This window comes from Coffea arabica, chromosome 2e (assembly GCF_036785885.1).
Source record: "Coffea arabica cultivar ET-39 chromosome 2e, Coffea Arabica ET-39 HiFi, whole genome shotgun sequence".
NCBI lineage: Eukaryota > Viridiplantae > Streptophyta > Magnoliopsida > Gentianales > Rubiaceae > Coffea > Coffea arabica.
The window spans coordinates 18,057,491-18,077,282 of record NC_092313.1 but is presented as its reverse complement, the minus strand read 5'-3'; the positions used below and the strand labels follow the sequence as shown (position 1 = coordinate 18,077,282).

Genomic DNA, 19,792 nt, shown 5'->3' with positions numbered 1-19,792 from the left:
ATTAACCCTTACTTGACACATAATTCACAACATATTAAATAAATGGAGCTCAAAAATAAAATAAAAAAAGAAACAAAAGTCACTTTCTTATTTTTCCTTTTCTTCCTCATTCTCTATTACTCATTTTTTGGATGACTATGCAATATTTTATTTGTAAATTATAATAAATTGAATTTTATTTATCTTTTATTTTTTGTGATTGTTATAAAGTGGAGTCTAATTTATTTGCTTATTTTAAGTTGATTTTTATAATAGTTGGTACAGTTTAATGATTTGAGTAAGAGTTGAGAAGCTATTAAAAATATATATACATTCATAAGAAATCTATTTTGAGCATATAAAGTTAAATTGATACAAGTGTATTTTTTTTCAAATATCTTTTTTTTTCAAATTTATATTTTTATGGGTTATAGCATTATGATGTGGTAATTAGTAATATCATAAGAAATTGTTTTTGAGGTGATGGTTTTTTGAAAGTGAACAAAGTGGGTTACGAATGTTTTTATTTAGTAAGTGAAAGGGTAGTTTAGAGTTTTTAAACACTTTGTTACACAAATAACAAAAGTAAGGAAGATAAGTGATATTTTTAAAACTTTAGGAGAATCAGGTGATATTAAGAGAAATCTCAAGGAGGTTTCTAATATTATCCCTTATTCTTTTCTTCATCCTTTTTTTGGGAGGGGTACAAATTTGTTTTGCATTGTTGTATGGTTTAATAAGATAATGCATCCACATCTGATACACGTTACATGGCTGCCGGCTTCCCGAGATAATGATAGAGAGATAGTAAGGTGCTGCTATTAACTTTTGCTTTGCCAACGCCAACAATTGAATTTAACAAAGGCTACGAGCTAATATGGAGACAATAAATATTATTTTCTTTAATTAAAACAACAATAACAACAAAAAGTCTAGATTAGACTGCTTTACAAGTAACAAAAAGTCTAACGGGCTCCCTCAATGAAGAATAAAGAAAGAAAATGAAAGAAAGAAAAGTCCAAAGTTGGACCTGTGATCTGATTTGTTGTTTTTTTTTTTTTTTTTTTTAAAAAAAAAGAAGTATTTATGTATGTATAGAGTCTGTAAAGGCGATGGAAGGAAGGAATGGAGGGTAGGAATTAGACCTTTATTCTGAATAGAGTTCATCATTAGGTTTTTTAACGTTCACTCGGTCAATCATTAACGGCATGTTCCAAGTCCAGATTTCGGTAGTTTTGCTGTACCTAATCTTGATTTACTATTTGGTGTCCCGCTTCAAATTTCATCCTTTTTCTGAGACCATGTTCTCCCAGAGAATTCAAGTGTTCGACGTATGGTATCCCCAGGAAATATTGCAGAAAAATGACAAAGTCTTAGATTGATTCACAAATCTCCTCTTTGATTACTGAAACGAAATTGTACATACCTTGCATCAGAGTTTTCTATCTCCTATGGGTTTACAAAGGCTTAATTAATGCCAGCTATACATCCTAATGAGCACTGAAGCTCAAGTATTAGTCCAACATGACTTGATCGGGTAAGATTCTATACATAAACATGCCATCCCGCTCATTATTCCGTTGGAGCAGGCTATAAACAGGCAAACAACAAGACCAGAAGGAACGTGTGCAAGGCGATTCCACAAGCAGCAGGAGATGCTCCATAATCACCTCTTCAATCTTTCCAGCAATCTACATTCTTCCTCCCTAGAAATATGGGGATTAAGCTCGCGAAGGTTACCAACAAACACCACTGCCTCATCCCTCCGACCAAGCTTACAGTACGAATCTACAATTGAATTATAAGTGCTCTCATTTGGTTTGCAACCGTGCTTGATCATGTAGTGAACCACATCAATTGCCTCAACGAACATCGAGACAGCTGCATAATTAGCTATGAATGTATTATAAGTGACAACATCCGGAACAAGCCCAGATTCCCTCATTTCTGTGAAGACCCGAGATGCATCCCTCATTCGACCATTTTTGCAATATGCATTTATCACTGTGTTGTACGAGATCAAATCAGGCTTAACTCCTTTAGCTAAAAGCTCCCTCACCATTTCTTCAGATTTCTCATAATCTGCTGACCGGCTATACATATTCATCAAACTATTATAAGTTGTCAAGGTCGGTGTAAAACCACTTTCCCTCATGAAATTAATAATTTCATTTGCCTCTCTGATCATTTGACGCCGCCCATATATGGAAACCATGGCATTCAGAGTCGTTATGTCGACAGAGCAACCTTTTCTTCTCAACTCCTGGAAGGCCCGTTCTGTTTCTGCAAGTAGGTCACTTTTGCTATAAACCAGAACGAGCGTCTTGTAAAGCACAGCATGAGGTTCAATAACACCAGAGTAGATGTCCTCTGCAAGACCATGCATCTTGTCAATCTCCTTGCCATTAGCATAGGCATGAAGCAAGGAACTATAGGTCTGTTCATTGGGCTTACATCGACAATCCTTCATTTCATCAAACACTTTGTTAGACTGCTCCCAGAGCCCTCCCCGAGCCAGAGCTGCTAAAACAGCATTGTAGGTAGAGAGGTCAGGGGTCACCCCTGCTGTCAGCATTCTCTTGTAGACAGTCATGGCCTGGTCAAAAGACCCACAGCGGCTGTAAGCACTGATTAGAGTGTTAAAAGTATCTCTCTCAGCTAAAAAGCCTGCTCTTTTCATTTCCTTGAAAACCCCGGATACCTCAGAGTCCATGCCGTTCTGTCCAAACACTGCAAGAAGTGTATTCCATGTAACGATATCGGGACTAAATTTGCACGTCTTGATATCATCAAAAATCTTCATCATTTCTGTAAATTTTCCGCGGTTGCCATACATTTTAATAAGGGCATTAAACGTACAGATATTTGGATTACAACCTGCAGCTCTCATCTCATCAAAGACCTTCATGGCAGACTCATCCTTACCAGCCTTCTCAAATCCTGACAATAGAGTGGTATAAGTAAACACATCAGGCTTGATCCCTTTTTCCATCATTTGCGATTTTAGCTCCATTGCTTCTTCCAACAATCCATCCCTAGAATAAGCAGATATTAAAGAGTTATACGTCACAGTACAGGGAGAGAAGCCATTGACCTCCATCTCTGCCAAAACCTCCAAAGCTTCATGAGGCCTCCTCGACTTGCCATAGACGTCCAGTAATGCATTATAGGTGACTTTATCCGGCACACAGCCAACCAATTTCATCTCCTCAAAAATCTCTTTAGCCTCCTCATACAAAGACCCCCTTCTACAACAAGCTATAAGGGTATTATACGTATAAGAATCTGGGGCAACCCCTGAAACCTTCATACCATCAAACACCTCCATGATCTTATGCCAAGGCATGCCCATTTTTCCATAAACTTTCAAGATCACGTTGTAAGTGATCAAAGTAGGCCTGCAACCCTCATCCTCCATTTTCTTGAACACCATCACAGCCTCCCTATACCTCCCACTATTAGCAAATGCCGAAATCAAAGAAGTATATGCATAGACATCAATGAGGAAACCATCTCTATGCAAATTATGAAGCAAAGAAGCTGCAGCCGAAACCCTGCCCTCTTTCCCAAGCATACTGATAATCACAGCTACAACAGAATTACTCAACAGAAGATGTGAATCGCTACGATTCACAACCCACTCAAAGACATGCATTGCCAAGTCACATTTCTTATAATACCCTAAGCCCTTGACTAAACCCAAGATGTCTAAGCTCAAAGTTTCAGTGCAGAATTCCGGACCTTGTTGGTTCTTACCAAAATCGTGAGAATTAAATAAGTTAAGCAACACTTGGCTAATATTTTCGACATGGAATTCTGGATCAAGAAGGGTCTGGAGAGTCCGCTCACCTTGACAGGAGAGGCGGTGGTGAGACCAGGGCTTCCCTCTATTAAGGTCACGGTGCTTGCCAAGACGCCGTCGGGTTCGGGGGATAAAGGAGGAGGAGGATGGGGACTGGGGGTGGTTTTCATGAGTTTGGCTGGGATTGGAAGAAGTGGTGGGGTTTCGGTGGGTTTCTGAAACGAGGAGGTTTTGGAGGAGAGGGTCCAAGGAGCTAGTATTGGGGTGGGGAAGAGGGGTGGACTGAGGCTGGGGTTCTTGAAAGAAAGGCTTTGGGGGTGGCGGATTTGGAAGTAGGAGAGGAAGTGCTAGCTTCTCTGCCATTAACACAATTTCTGCTCCAATCCAACTCAGGGAAGGAACTCGAGCAAGAGGGAGCAGAGACCAGCGGGTAAAAAATGTTCGACCCAGCCGGTGGCATCACCTGTTCTAGTGCCAACGACTGTAATAAGAAGAATGAGCTTAAGAAGAAGCTTTAATGCGTCTTTTAGACATTAGACCCATGTCTTGATTGATGTTCGTTCATTTCGATTCCAAAAGATGAAAATATCTCCATCCGATGGGCCAAATTTGGTGACGTTTGTGTTTTTCCACTTTCATTTTCTTGCGCAGCACTTGTTTTATTTTAAAGGGAGAACTGCACAAATAGTCCCTCACATATTACAAATGTAAAAATTTAGTCCCTCAGATCGAAAAAGATCAATTTTAGTCCTTAACAAATAAAAAAGGATCAATTTTAATCCCTTTTCACTTTTCAGACTGATTTTTGCCCGGAATATCTCACGTGCACACCACGTGGCCAACTTTTCAAGGGTAAAAATGCCAAACCACTTATCTGTTGACCAAAATCAAAATGTAAAGGACGGATACTTCCCAAAATTCTTCTTCTTCTTCATTTCAACCAAACCCAAAAGCTGAGCTTCATCTCCATGGCAGAACCGCCACGCGGCGGTTCTTAACTTTCCAGTAAATTAGGAATATGCAAGGATTGGTAACATAAAAAAAACCGCCACCATCTTATTCTTTTTTCTTTTCTTCAGATAGTTAAGATCATAAAAACCAAAAGTATGCAAGGAATATGCAGAACTAAATCGTTACATCACCCATATATACAGTGCCAATTTATGTCTCGTTATAACAAATAACCATTACATTCGAAAACTGCAGGGAAGTTCCATTAGCCATCATGGTTACAAACAGGGGAAAAGATAATATGAAAAATCTACACCCCTTTACTTCACCTGGTCAAGAAGCAGAATTAGAGAGCATAAGAATCAACGAATGGAAACAGAAATTAGACCGTAAAATATCATATATGCTTGCCTTCCAATATAAGTATGTCAAGTTAGAAAAAGAAGTACCATATGAGCATTTTACAAGACATGGCTTATTTGCCAGCGTCAGAATTCAATTCAGTCTTCAATTAATTAACTATCAAAGTAAGTAATTAAGACGTGCTAATCTCAACTCGAAGAAGATATAACAATTCAACCAATACCGTGTTCATAGACGAATCCATCAAAGCTCGAACAACCAGGACCACCATTGAGCCACAGAACTACTGGATCCTGTGACGGATTCCTCTCAGAAACAACAAAGTAATAATACAATTTTCTCCCACGACTCTCATCAACTGTCACATACCTATAAGGAAAAAAAAAAACCCATTCGAGAAAACCAAGAACCAGCATAATCCCATCAAAGTATTTTCAAGAAACTTACTTTGATAGTTGCAATACAAGAGAAATGGTGAAAAAGAGTCGTACCCTGCATAGTGTTTAGAAGGTAGAGTGCCATTGAAACCAGGAATAGATGTTATGAGTGCACTTTCAGGCGCTGATTGTGTTCTCACAAAGCTAACCACTACACAGATGAGTAGCAATGTGAAGCAGCGGAAGACGACCAGAGAAACTTTCCGGTTCTTCATTTCCGGTAACTTTCCGGTTCTTAACTATCTTAACTTTCCGGTTTTTTGTGTGAATTAGGATTGGAAAAACACAACCAGGGCAGGGGGCTGCTTCTGGGAACGACTGAATCCAGTCCGAGTAGGCGGAATTGTTCCGGTAGTCGACTGCCTGCTTTTGGTGGCCTCAAATCTGCTCTCCTGCATTTGCTTCTTTCACACCGTGCAAGTCATGACTAAAATGGTATGCTCTACTTTTGTTCGTTTTCTTGTACACGTCATAATAGAAGCTCTAAGTTCTTGGATTTTTCTCTGTATCTTGGTATTTTGGCATATCAGCTTAGCGTTTTATTCTTGGCATGGATAGTGCGCTTCTTTGGGTTATGGTTGTGGTGGTGTTCTTTTTATCTGTTCATTGGTTGTTGTTTTGGTGTAGTTTCTTGGTTATTTGCTGTTTTGGGAGGAACAAAGTTCTTGTATTTGGGTAGCGGGAGAGTTCTTGCATGAAGGAGACAACTCTGTTGATTTCAGAGTCTTCGGGTAGGGAGAATGAAAGCCAGGGGAATTTTAGGCAGGGGTTGGGAGCTACCCAAATGGTTCTTGGACGAACGATGCAAGCCAAAGTTCCACTGCAGGAAGCCATGTTCTGCCGCAGGAAGCCATGCGTGGAATATTGCACGAACCAGGGGACGCTTGGCCCTGTTTGTTCCTGGTATGGAGAATCCTTATTCATTTATACACCGGACAGTTACGAAGATGGTGGTGTTAGCTCCTGGACCAGGCATGCCATCCCCTATCCCGCAGGTTTTGATGGTTCATCTATATTTGGTATCCTCCCTGTGGGCAACTTGCCGATTGGCCACTTGCTATTTATCAACACTGAATTGTCACAGCAGGATTCCAGTTGCTCTACAAAAGTTTATTCTTATGATCATCACAGCGAAAAGTTCCAGAATAAATCCACCTTCTGGTACACCGCAATTACAAGTTGGGGGTTCTGCCATGGAGATGAAGCTCAGCTTTTGGGTTTGGTTGAAATGAAGAAGAAGAAGAATTTTGGAAAGTATTCGTCCTTTACATTTTGGTTTTGGTCAACAGATAAGTGGTTTGACATTTTTACCCTTGAAAAGTTGGCCACGTGGTGTGCACGTGAGATATTCCAGGCAAAAATCAGTCGGAAAAGTGAAAAGGGACTAAAATTGATCTTTTTCGATCTGAGGGACTAAATTTTCACATTTGCAATATGTGAGGGACTATTTGTGCAGTTCTCCCTATTTTAAATAGAAAAAAAAAGTATTATTTGATTATGGATTTAAAAACATATATATATATATATATATATATATATATATATATATATACACGCGCAGGGGCATTTATTTGGTTGGACATTACCATATTATTATTATTATTGTGTGAGTGAGAAAAAATAATTAATGACACTTAAAATTAACACAATAATAATATTGAAGTTAGAATAGAATAATTAAAAATCAATTGGGATTGGGTTTGGTCCAGGTTAAACTCAACATAAACTAGGCATAACCCAAATACTAATAGCCTCATCCAATGAAGCTACCAATAAGAATATTCAGGGACATGGAATGATGAAACAGGAGCAGGCGTAAAAGCAGAAGAGAAATGAAGTTGCCTTAGCGGCGCCATATGGCTACACACCAACACGTATTTTTGGATCATTGAGTTTTTTAAAAATTAGTTTTCAAATACTATAAAAATTACTCTAAAAGGCACTCTAAAAAAGTAACCTTATTTTTTTTTAATATTTAAAAAATATCTCAAAATATATTCTAAAAAATCTACTATTCTTAAATATTTCAAAATATATTCTAAAAATATTCCAAAATATACTCTAAAAATTCTGATACAGTAAAATTTTTCAAAAACACCCAAAAAAAAAAGCTAATCCAAACGAAGCCATATGGTAATTTCGCCTAAATACGGGGTAACATAATATACTTGATATTCCAGATTTGGCAGTTGTAAGCCCACATGCAAATTCTGACTGCCCCAACCAAAAACAAAAACAAAATTATCCATCCAAACTAGGAGGATATCCATCCTGGTCACATGGGGGGCAGTACTGAAATATCTGGAAGGAAATACTAGCAAGAGCGGTGGTAATCACTACTAACATCTCCTAGAAGTAATTCCATCAACCAAGTCCCAAAATTTCCATTTACAAAGCTGTGCTTTCCTTGCAAAATGTGGAGTAATGTGAAGGTGACAATTTCACTTTAAAAAGTGAGGACTAATCAACCCTGCAATCTCAAGAAACCCAACACGATCTTTTCCTCCAAAAATCTTCTTCAGCTGCTCATCACAAATAATCACCTTCTTGTTCTCAGGATCCTGTTTTGTTTTAAAATGGACATACCAATTCATCAGCACAACAAGACAATCAATTGTATAAGCACAACAATGATGGGCCCTTAAAACCTGCCACGAGGCCCACGACCACCAGCTAGAAGAACAAAATTCTACTTTGTATATCAGCCAGGGTTCAACAAGACATAAACCCTATAACTTACCCCCCCAACCCCCCAACAAAAAGAAAGAAAGAAAAAGAAAAGGCTGTCAACCAGTAAACACATCATGTATCTCGAAGTCATTACACACATATTCAATATCTTTATTTACTGCACCTTTGATGAACTGCATTTAAGAACAAAGCCAATCAAATAAAACCACCACAATCCAAGGAAAACTTAGAAAAAAGTTCATAAAGCAGACAACACAGGCATGTCCATAAATAAAAACATTTTCAACATTATTAACAGCAATTTAGCATGTGTACAACCAGCCAGACAGAATAAACCAAGCTCAAGGACAAGCTTCACATTGAACAAGATAAATCTGGACTCATCAGCAATATAGTTCGCAACATGTTGAAGTATGTTTATGTGCAAATCAGGCTTCAGTTGTTAAATTGGTAAATCACAGGTTCCATGTTAATCACTTAATTCAGTCAATTTAAAAGTCAATGAAAACAGAGTCTGCAACATTTTGGCAATTGCAGAGATCAAAAAGACTCTAAATTACTTAAATTCATGTCTCATTTAAGAACATGCAATCCAATCATATAGACAAGTAGTTTCAATTCAAGAACTTCTTTGCAGTTCATTGAGTGAAACCAATGTCATCTGCAAATTTGCAATAAAAACAAATAATCACAAAACAAAACAAAAAAATAACCTTTTGTGGCCTCTAAATATGTTAGTTGCTCCCAGCCTCCCAACACTATTAACTATCCAAAGAACAAAAACAAGCATACACGACGCATAAAGCAGAAGGGCATCGCAGTACATTCTCCAGTATCAGCCATATGTAATACTCGAACAGATAAACGCCCATACACCGCAAGTATTGGCTTCCCAGGGAACGGGACACAGTCAAAAAATGCATGGTTAACAGACATCCTAATCCTATAGCATTTTTCGTACATTAGTAACTATTAAGTGAAGCGGACAAGAAAAGCCAGTTCCAGCATTCCAAAGCAGCAAATATAACTACTTCAAAGATGCAAGGTATCAAACATCTGAAAAGAGCCGACATTCACATCACAAGAGGATTAACAGCTTTTACCTTGCCAAAGTGAACAAATATCCAAAAAAGTAGGGGAAAACCGCAGAAGATCAGACACCATTCAACAGGTAAGCAAACCCAAGAGCCAGAAATTAAAAAATATCTGATTATGGGGGCATAACATAACAATATGAGCTTCGCTTACAAATACCAAGGAAAAAGTGTAGAAGCAGAGAAGGGTTCAAAGAAAAATGGGGATACCTGAAGATTGTGGCGTTTGATGTAAGCCCAAATCTCCTTGAGGGCTTGAGTACGAGGGATCTCAGAAACCCCTCCGAGGAAGGCCTGCATTTCCGGGGAGACACGGCGCGGCTTCATAATGCCTCTGGGCTCGCGCTTCTTGGTCTCGGCAGCCGGTTTGGAGACGGTGGCGAGGGTCACAGTACGCAAAGGGCGCAGGTTTGCACGCACAGCGACGGGAGGGGCAAGACTGACTGAAAACGACGACGGCGTTTCTTTAGTCAGAAAGCTCGCCGAAATCCCCAAAGAGATTGTTGCCATTCTTAGCTGCTGATGTATACAAATTATTGGTTTATTGATAAAAGGATACTAGTACTACTACTATTTTCTCTAGCGAATATTTTCTCTTTTTTTTTTTTTTTGTCCCCTCTCTTTTGAATAGAAATTGCAGAGAGTGAGGTCTGAGGAGTGAGTGGGGGAAGGCAAGGAGAAGATAAGAGTGGGAGGGAAACCCAAGGGTTCTTTGTGCGCGTGAAAAAGGCACTGACTACTGAGGCCGCCTTTAGATTTCGACCCGTGTCCGGGGGACTGGAGGTCATTGTCCCTGTGTATTTACGAAACTACCCTTCACTGTCGTCCCCCGGGTAATGGCTTCCCTCCCCAGTTTAACTCCGACCAGGCCATGTTCTAGCGCAAAAGTCAAGGCTTCAAGCAAACAGTAATTGGGCTTCTAGCAAAAACTTCTCTACGAATGGATTTCTTTGGTCTGGGCTCTGTGGTCAGAAGAATCCAATCCTCGTACATGTAACCAAAGTTTTGGAGCACAACATGCAATACCATCGCGTTGTTCGCTGGGATTGGATTGGACTGGTACAGAATGTAAGATAGAGCCCACGATTCTGGTTTTCTTTCATTAAAGAGCACTCCTTACGGGGGTAATTGAGTCCGAGTAGAAGTCAACTTAAGATCAAACTCAAGATCAATTAAGAAAACTTGAGTTAGATTTTGTTTTACCCTACTCAAGTTCAAACATGTGCAAATCGAGTCCAATTAAGCTTGATTCGAGTTTAATTGAATCAAATCGAGTTTAAAAAATATAAATTTATATTATGCATATATTTAAATAAGGGATAAAATAGATATTTTATATTAATAAATAAAAAATTATAAAAAATATATATATGTGAAACTTGATTGAACTCGACGAGTTTTTGAGTTTCACATATTAGACTCGCATTTGAACTCATCGAGCAACTAAAGCTGCTCGAACTCAATCAATACAAATTCGACCTTGATTTTTGACCGAACAAAGTTGCGAGTTATTCGATTAAACTCGACTCATTGGCATTCCTACTCCTCGGGTTGTCTAGGAAGAAATACGAGTTATTGAATACTTATTCATATAGATTTTTGATCTCTAATTTGCTAGTTTTTTGTTATCATAACTTTAGAATTAATCTTTCTGGTACTGTCAGTGTATACAATGACAGATCATAATTGCACACCAAACTCTGCATATGGAGCATGCATCTAAAATTGCTAGTGTATGCAATATCAGTTCATAAAAGTTTTATCGATGACATTATATTCGTTGTAATTCTTCCAAGTGAAGGTGAAACGAATAGATTGCCAATGTTCCCTCCTTGAAAATTTAATTGTGCAATTTTGCATTTCTCTTAGGGTGTAATATTGTGTCGATTATATATTATCATTTCACATGTTACTTGTTTCATAATAAACAACAAATGCATTTCAATTCGTTTTAATGGTTCAATCATGATTTTGCGTGAATAAATTCATGACCTCTAATTTGTGTGAATGCAAAAGCTAATACACATCTGCCACTATCAAAACAATCTTACTAAGAATTATTTAATGCTCAAACACATCTGAGGATTAACATGGGAGGTGTAAATTGCTCATACTTTCACAGGATCCAAGTATAATTCTTGTCATTTAATTAACGATAAAAACACACTTTGCGTTGACAATGTTACATAAGAGCAAAAGAATTAAAGGGAGGAATTTTTTTGTTTTGTTCCATAAGAAAAGAATTTTAAATTTTTGAGGGGAGGGGGAAATCTGAACGAGATAAAAACTTGATTCTGATCAAATCGAATTGAAACTAGACTCAATTTTTAAAATTTTTTTTAGCAGCGAAAGGGTGTAATTTAAGAAATAGAGAGGGGGAAGGAGGAATTTGAATGCCAAACTTCTAAATTCTTAGAGCCTCGATCTTACCTACTAAAAACCAAGGCAAACTTAATTAACTACATGCTGAAAATTCTAGCCACATATTATATATGTCGATGTACATGTTGTTGAAAAGCATATCCATCTGATAGGGACATTTATCTGATTCTATTCTTAAGCTCTTTTCTTTCTCCCTTTCAGTTGTAAGGATTGGAATTTTCTCTTTAAAAAAATGAAGCGGGCATACCTGTTGCTATATATTGATTCCAACAATTCCAAAATAAAAAAAGAAGAAAGTCACCTCATCAGAAAATGAGGACGGAAAACGGGCAGAAGACAGCAGGAGAAAGGAATGTTACAACAAGTCCAGGATGGCACGTAACGTCATCATTGAGATTAGCAGATTAATCCCACAAAAATGATCCTTAAAACGAGAAGTATCCATCCCAAATTCCCAATAGTATCTTGCACTCTACGCTGTTTGAGATTTAGGGAGAAAGAGACTTTATGGTTGTTTCCCTTTGATCTCTTTCCGGACCCATACCGATTCAGTCAGTTGCCCCGTTCCATTCATCGATCGTGTTATTTTCTCCTTTATGGTTAGCACCAATCTCCATTAATTGCCAATCATCAAGCTTGAAATTGACTTGCTACTGCCATATGTCGACGCAACCTTTTGTTTTATTTCGCCGGTACGTGATTCATTGCCATTGGTGTTTTCCTTTCATTTTTTTTTTCTGTCCTAGGGACTAATTAACTCGGTTCACTGTGGTTGAGGAGTCTAAACTGAAATTACGTAGTGTTATTACTGCTAAATACACAGGGTCTATTGGCACAAAATGCGCATAAATTCATCTAAATTTTATTTGCATGGGTTAGCAGTCACGTCAGAGCTACATGTTATTGTAAAACAGCTAATTAAGTGCTTTTGGCTTAAACCCTAATCCAGGCGGAAAGGTACAATATATATATAGTAAATGGTCAGGTACACTTACTTTATCTTCAGTTTGAAGAAACTTAATTCAAGTTTATCGGGTAATTTTCATTTACATTACTACAACATGCAAACGGGAGGATGATTATAAAGTTTTAATGAAATCCCTCCATGAAAGAAAGTCAAATGATATTCATCATTCCCTGTGGTTAAACGGGTATATATAATCATTCTACTAATATGAAATGATATTAAGGACCCATCCATGGAATCATGCAACATGATTAGCACCTTTGAAAGTGTCTCATGCATGAATGATGTCACCAGTTAATTATCTCCTTCACGGCAACTGTGTCATTCTTATTCACGAGTAATGCATATTCTTTTTTTTTTTTTTTGCTTTCAAAAGAAATGGATGCCTTTGAAAAATAAGACATGCATGTCCCGAGTTGGTTGATTTGTCCCAGAATTCGTTCTATATTCTGAAAACTGATATCAATGCGGATGTTTTTGAGGATGTCAAGACTAAAGAACAAATGTAGACCAAATGGATTGTTGCGTAGGCTCGAAAGGTTGGGCAATGGTTATGGCAGTTGAAGAAGGTGGAGTGAACAGATTTCCAAGCTGTCTCTGGAGGCACAGCCTTTCCTTCCATCCAAATCAACACCAAACCCAACCCAACACAACCTTGACGCGTATGCAGAGATTGGAAAGTGATTCCGAGTCTGTTAGATGACCCTTTTTTCACATATATGATGAATCCCACCAACTGAGTGTGCTGCACAGCAATTATGTCACAACTCATTACTGAAAATTCCTTCTTGCAATTTCCATTTTTCTGTCCTTCCTTCGCCTTAACGAAATCTAGTACGAACAAACTGTCTTTTTGGCCACTCTTAGGAACGGGGACGTTTCCTTGTGCTTTTGATGTGGTGGCTGGCTGGCTGGTGGGGGAATGGGGATTAGGGGAGTTCGTTTCGTGCATAGTTGGACCATACATGATGTACCCATCTGCAACATGCCGAGACATTTCGAGCAAAAATATCCCCTTATTTTCTTTTCTTCATTCTTTAATCCATGTGTTTTTCCATAATCGCTAGACGTGCATTACACTCTCAATACTCGATGTCACAAGCCGGACATAAAGTTTTCTCAATTATCATTCCGAATTTAGTGCTAAAAAGGCCAATGGCACTTGTGAATCCTCTCTCATTACACCTTAAATAAGATTTTGATGAAGAACAAACCAACTTAAACAAAACTAGATCCTATTATGTATTACTTATCCAAGTTTAATTAAGGATAAATTACCTTTTATCCCTATATAATTTGATATTTTACCACATAACCCCCTATTGTCAATTTAACCCAAAAGGCTAGTGGCAGAGATTGTTAACTGAGCAAGACAGTACTATATTTTTTTTTTTGGTTAGTCATAGGGCAACTTTAACGGTTTATGTGTTTAAATTAAGAACGTACGCAGAAATGTTTTGAATGAGAAAGTCTTTCCACTCAAAATACTTTTTTTTAATCTAAAATGGTAGGAAAAAATTTATCATTCTAGTATCTGGTATTCAAGTTAGAATGGAATATTCATTAATTTTTTTAATATTTGATATAATCAATATTTAGATGTCAGTATGAAATACAATTAATATAAACTTGACCTAATTGCTCTGAAATAGTTAATAGCACACAATATGTTTTATCTGTTCTACTTTGTAGTATTTGTTTATTTACGTGGACATCTTTTGTTTTCAAAATAACCAATGGTTGATATTTAAAATTTTCAATTGTACTACTTGATTCATTCTAGCATATAGACTTTTAAGTTAAAATTTTGCATCCATTGGAAATATAAAATATAAATTGCATAAAGCTAAATAAATATATTTTAAATTTAAATTTTATTTTTCATTTTTTGATATGACATTCAAAAAATTTTTGCTCAATTGTTTGAAGTCAGAGAATAAATTATCTTAAAATATTTGTTTGCTAGTTAAAAAAGAAAACTTATTCTAAAAACAAGAAAAACTATTTATTAAGAAAAAATTACATTCAATTATTAATTGAGCTCACAAATATCCTAAAACATGGTGATGCAGTACAAAATTTATAAGGGTAAAATTAGCGTCCTACTATTTTGGGCATTATAGGATAAATTTGGAAAGAGGAATATACTTCCAAAAAAAAAAGGTTAGAATTAGCATTTCAAGGGGAAAAAAAATTCATTAAAGGGGAGCTTGGTTCAAACCTAGGAATCATAATTGTAACTGGAATCACGTCCAAAAAATTAGTATGAGGTTTGATCAAAAGTATCATTACAACGATTAGTGTTTGGTATATATTTAAAAGGTTTTGAAATCAACTTATTTTTCATTTTCTTATCTTTATTTTTTTCTTCTTTCCCTTGTCCTACTTCCTTTTTCCCAGCTCTTAAGTATTCATGCTTCACCAATCAACCTTGCAATCTATGGAACATGGGAGAGCGACTAACAAGAGATGAGAGAAAGGATTATATAAAAAGAAAAAAAAAAGAGAGAAGAGAGAACTAGATGGAGAGAAGTGGCCACCATAGAGTATTGGAGGAAAGAGAAAGAGAGTGAAAAGAGAAGAAAGGAGAAAACGAGAGACAGATTGACAAGAAAGAAGAGAAAGAACCAGATGGGGTGGAATTGCTGCCATGGAGGGTTGGATAAGAAGTGAAGAGAGAATAGAATGATAATGAAAACATGTTCTAGAAGATTAGATGAGAGAGAAAAGATGAAAGAGGAAATCTGATACTAAGGTGCTACCATGGAGGTTGGACCGACGTGATAGAGTGATGAAAACTATATGTTTTCTTCTTTTTTTTTTAAGTTTTCGAGTCAAATTTGAGAATCCACCAACCCCACCCTCCCCCCCTCCCAACCCAAAAAATTTGTTGGGAATTGAGAATTTTCAGATTTTAATGATTCACTCCAAAATTATGAATCCAATACATGTAACCCAAACAACAAAAATTAGAATTATTTCAATTCCTGATTCCGATCCCCTTTTACCAAATAGCACCGCGCTTGGTTCAAGCTTAGGAATTGAAATTGTAATTGGAATCATACAAAAAAACTTAGTATGGGTTTTGGACAAAGGTATGATTACAAATGGGAGTGCTTGGTAAATATTTGTAAGAAATGGGTATCAAATTTAATAATCAATTTTTTACCTTTAATTTCTTTTTTCTTTTCATATCTTTCTTCTTCCTCGTTCGAATGCTTATCCCACATACCCATCCACCATATATATATTCATATATAAATATTAATTTTCTGTTTAAAATATATTTATAAATATTTATAAATATAAATATATTTATTTATATTTATTTATATAATTTTATAAATATATTTATTTCAATTTTGTTTTATAATATGTATATTAATATATATTAATATGTATATTTCAATTATGTATATTATATATATATTATAGTAATATTAATATGTATATTTCAATTATGTATATTATATATATTATATCAATTGAAATAAATAATATATATTTATATATAAATATTTTTGTTTAAAATATATTTATAAATATATTTATATTTATATAAATATATAAATATATTTGTTTATATATATTTATATAAATATATAAATATATTTATTTCAATTTGTATATTTCAATTAATATTTATATTTTATTGTATATAAATTATATTAATATTAATATGTATATTTCAATTATGTATATTAATATTAATATGTATATTAGATATATTATATCAATTGAAATAAATAAATATATATTTATATATAAATATAAATATTTATATATATTTATAAATATTTATATATATTTATAAATACATTTATATAAATATATATTTCATTTTTTTATAATATGTATATTAATATATATTAATATAAATATAAATATATATTAATATACATATTATAAAATAAAATTAAAATTAAAAATATTATATATATATAAATAAATAAATAAATATTAATATATAGAAACAGAGCCAGTATATATTTTAAAAAAATCCCAAAAATAATTTTTTTTTTAAGATTTTGGAATCAAATGTGGGATTCATCAAAACCCTCCAATCTACTTGGGTATTGAGAGTGGCTGATTTTTCATGAATCATTCCAAGATTTCAAAACCTATACCCATTAGCCAAGCAACAATTTTGGGGTTCAATCCAATTCTTGATTCCTATACCCTCCAACCAAGCACCCCCTATATGATCTAAATCAAACTCGGAATGGAATGGGCAGTTTGGAATGGTCTTTCCTTCCCAAACCATTCTTGTGTACCAAACTCGGAGTTGTAGAACTTTGAGATCCTTGAGAGTAAAACAAATTCAACTGACTTGCTTTACGTAAGTTGATCATTATAGGCGCATAAGTTATAATCTTAATTGTAGAATAGGGGTTGAAACCCTCCCTTACATTAAATTTGAGATGAGAAAAAATCTCGAGCAATACAATTTAAAAATTAAGAGAGTTATAGTGCATGGGTAAGTTTTAAGAAACAACTACAATCCTTTCATTAACTATAGACACAGAGATCCCGTGGGATCCTACATGTACATGCAACCTATCCGGCATTCCGTAATCAGACGCTAGACACAGCCACCGGAGATCTAACGTCAGTTTGGTACTCACATAAACAAAATCACACAATACTATACTATTAGTCCATCACCATCAAACAACCAGTACACAACTGCCAAATACTTGCAAGGTTTAAGAGACGATACAGACCTGCCAACTTTCTTCAAATTACCCGCTATATATGCCATGCCTCCATATACCGCCATTGCAACCAAAAAAATACACCTGGGCATGGCGATGTAAAACGAAACCCGCCTATATAAAGCAGTCCCTGGCCTTTGGCTTTCCCCTGTCTTCGCATCACTGTCCCTCCATCTCACATACTCACACAGTGGGAGTGCGGTGGTCTTCTGCTGAGAATATAACATCACTACAATTTATTTCCCATTTTGCCGTTCCCTCATCGTGTTTCCATGGAGCCACGAGGTGTTCTCCTCTTAGGTTTCATCTGCGTTATCGTCGCCGGCGTCGGTGGCCAAGCTCCGCCCAGCCCACCCACCACTACTCCCTCTCCTCCTACTCCCACTGCACCCACCACAGCTCCCCCTGCTCCTCCTACTCCCACAGCTTCACCTCCCCCTACCAACAATCCACCTCCAACTCCAACATCATCCCCGCCCCCTGTACCTTCATCTCCTCCTCCCGTAGTGTCGTCGCCTCCGCCAGCTGTCACTTCTCCACCCCCGGTCCAGGCTTCACCGCCGCCTGCTTCCTCCCCTCCTCCGGTGAGCTCCCCACCACCGGCTTCACCTCCTCCTCAAGTCAGCTCTCCTCCACCGGTTTCCCCTCCTCCTCCAGCTCCGGCCTCCCCTCCTCCATCTCAACCACCTCCGCCAGCCACTCCCCCGCCACCGGCATCTACACCCGCACCACTGGCTGCCCCGCCAGCTTCTGTTCCCTCACCAGCTCCCGCTACGCCGACATCCCCAGCGCCGTCGCCTTTGTTGCGGAGTCCTCCTTCTCCTCCGACCGCAGCTCCAGCTCCTGCTCCCAGCCTGGGCACTACCGCCCCTGCTCCATCAGCCACTGATCAGGTATCCCAGCTACAACACTGATTGCGTCACTGTGTTTTCTGTAGTTTAATTTAACAATCGACTATTATTATATTATATGTGGGAAAAATGCACTTTTGATCCGCCCCGTACTTAGTTCATTTACTCATTCCACGGCTATATATATCTACACACTGCCATGCATCGAAGCCTTTGTATAAGTAACCGAAACTATATACGGCTATAATACTAATTTGCACTGCCCCTCCCTGAATTTGATCACTTCGGCGCCGTTTAAGTAGTACATTCTCCAAGACAAATAGTAGTAATATGTTAGATTTGATCACTTTTAACATTTTTTTTCCCACCTTGATGCAGTGAAAAAAAAAAAATTTATAAGCGTGATTGAATTTAATGTGTCGCGTGGGAACTGTAGATCTTATGAGTGAATTTTTTTTGTATTAAAAGTTGTTCAAAAATTTTTCTTTCAATCGGTTTTTAGTCTTTTTGGGAGTAGAATATTATTGGTGAGGGAGGAAAGGTAGCAGATCTATTTCAGAAATGGATAATTCATGGTGCCTCGAGTGGCCCCTTGGTTCCCGTTACGCTGTTCTGATTCTCTTAAGGTCAAGACCGTTTCTAATAGTAAGAGATAGATGGATAAGCAAAATGTCCTTAAACATTAAATTTTTTTTTTTTTAAAGAAAAGAAAAAAAAAACAGAGAAGAATCTAGTCACAAAATGCAAGTTAAGGCAGGACAGAGACGGAGGCATAAGGCACACTAATTTGTTTGTTCATCCATACAGCTCAATTAAAGTGTTGTCGAGGAGGAGCTCGAAACAGATGTTATGGTGGTTTTCTTGGTTATTAGATACTTGTCGCAGTTTTGAGTCGTGCAGCATAATCATAATCATTGTGGATTCCCACTAGTGTTAAAAATATCTAATTGGGTGTTGGTTTTTGCTTGCTGAATGCAGAGTGGAGCAGAGAGCATAGAGTCGTCGGCCAAGATTATATCGAGCTTGGCCTTTGGATGGACTGTCCTATATTTCCTAATTTAGATCAAATCTTGTCTTTGTCATCTACATTTCTTACTAAGTATTACTGCTCATATTGCTTGCCATCATTTTGATTAGCTCGTTGGATGGACTTTTTACCTGTTGTACTCGATTTACGCATTCACTTCAATTCTTTGAGAGGCTTATATGGAGCTTTTTTGTGTATGAATTGAGGGGTTGATTTTTTTTTTAATTTGGCCCACATTATTCTCGAGTTGTTTTTTAGTCTTGGACTCTTGTGCTTTTTAGGTAGTCCTTTCCTTTATTTTCTTTTTCAATTTGTCAAATCGCATAACAAAATAATAAAAGGAAATGCAACTCACTACGAGTGCCGACGATCTGCCAATCTCATTCTACTTTACGATATTCAACTCATTTGGAGGCGATGATATGGTCTTAACATTCTCCGTGTGTGTGTGTGTGTGTGTGTGTGTGTTAATAATTAAGATGACATGTATCCAGATGCAAGTCAGTACGTGTAATCGTTCTACTTTGTAAAAA

The 19,792-nt window shown here is 36.8% G+C and overlaps 3 protein-coding genes and 1 long non-coding RNA gene across 4 annotated transcripts; 1 reads left to right on the top strand and 3 right to left on the bottom strand.

Annotated features, from left to right (window-relative positions):
* Positions 1 to 1,357: 1,357 nt before the first annotated feature.
* LOC113731499 (uncharacterized) lies at positions 1,358 to 4,414 on the bottom strand. Its single transcript, XM_027256800.2, has one exon. It carries the CDS (start codon positions 4,142 to 4,144, stop codon positions 1,646 to 1,648), a length of 2,499 nt encoding a protein of 832 aa, XP_027112601.2. The 5' UTR covers positions 4,145 to 4,414; the 3' UTR covers positions 1,358 to 1,645.
* An 869-nt stretch (positions 4,415 to 5,283) lies between these two features.
* On the bottom strand, positions 5,284 to 6,725 carry LOC140037212 (uncharacterized). The gene is made up of 2 exons (XR_011841138.1): positions 5,587 to 6,725; positions 5,284 to 5,464 (listed from the first exon to the last, which is right to left on the bottom strand). It is a non-coding gene; the product is annotated as an uncharacterized lncRNA (long non-coding RNA).
* Positions 6,726 to 7,669: 944 nt separating this feature from the next.
* On the bottom strand, positions 7,670 to 9,970 carry LOC113731498 (uncharacterized). The gene is made up of 2 exons (XM_027256799.2): positions 9,528 to 9,970; positions 7,670 to 8,093 (listed from the first exon to the last, which is right to left on the bottom strand). Exons 1-2 carry the CDS (start codon positions 9,825 to 9,827, stop codon positions 7,974 to 7,976), a joined length of 420 nt encoding a protein of 139 aa, XP_027112600.1. The 5' UTR covers positions 9,828 to 9,970; the 3' UTR covers positions 7,670 to 7,973.
* Positions 9,971 to 17,469: 7,499 nt separating this feature from the next.
* Positions 17,470 to 19,484, top strand: LOC113731496 (uncharacterized). The gene is made up of 2 exons (XM_027256798.2): positions 17,470 to 18,274; positions 19,211 to 19,484. The coding sequence occupies exons 1-2, from the start codon at positions 17,654 to 17,656 to the stop codon at positions 19,292 to 19,294; spliced, it is 705 nt and encodes a 234-aa protein (XP_027112599.1). The 5' UTR covers positions 17,470 to 17,653; the 3' UTR covers positions 19,295 to 19,484.
* The last annotated feature ends 308 nt before the right edge of the window (positions 19,485 to 19,792 follow it).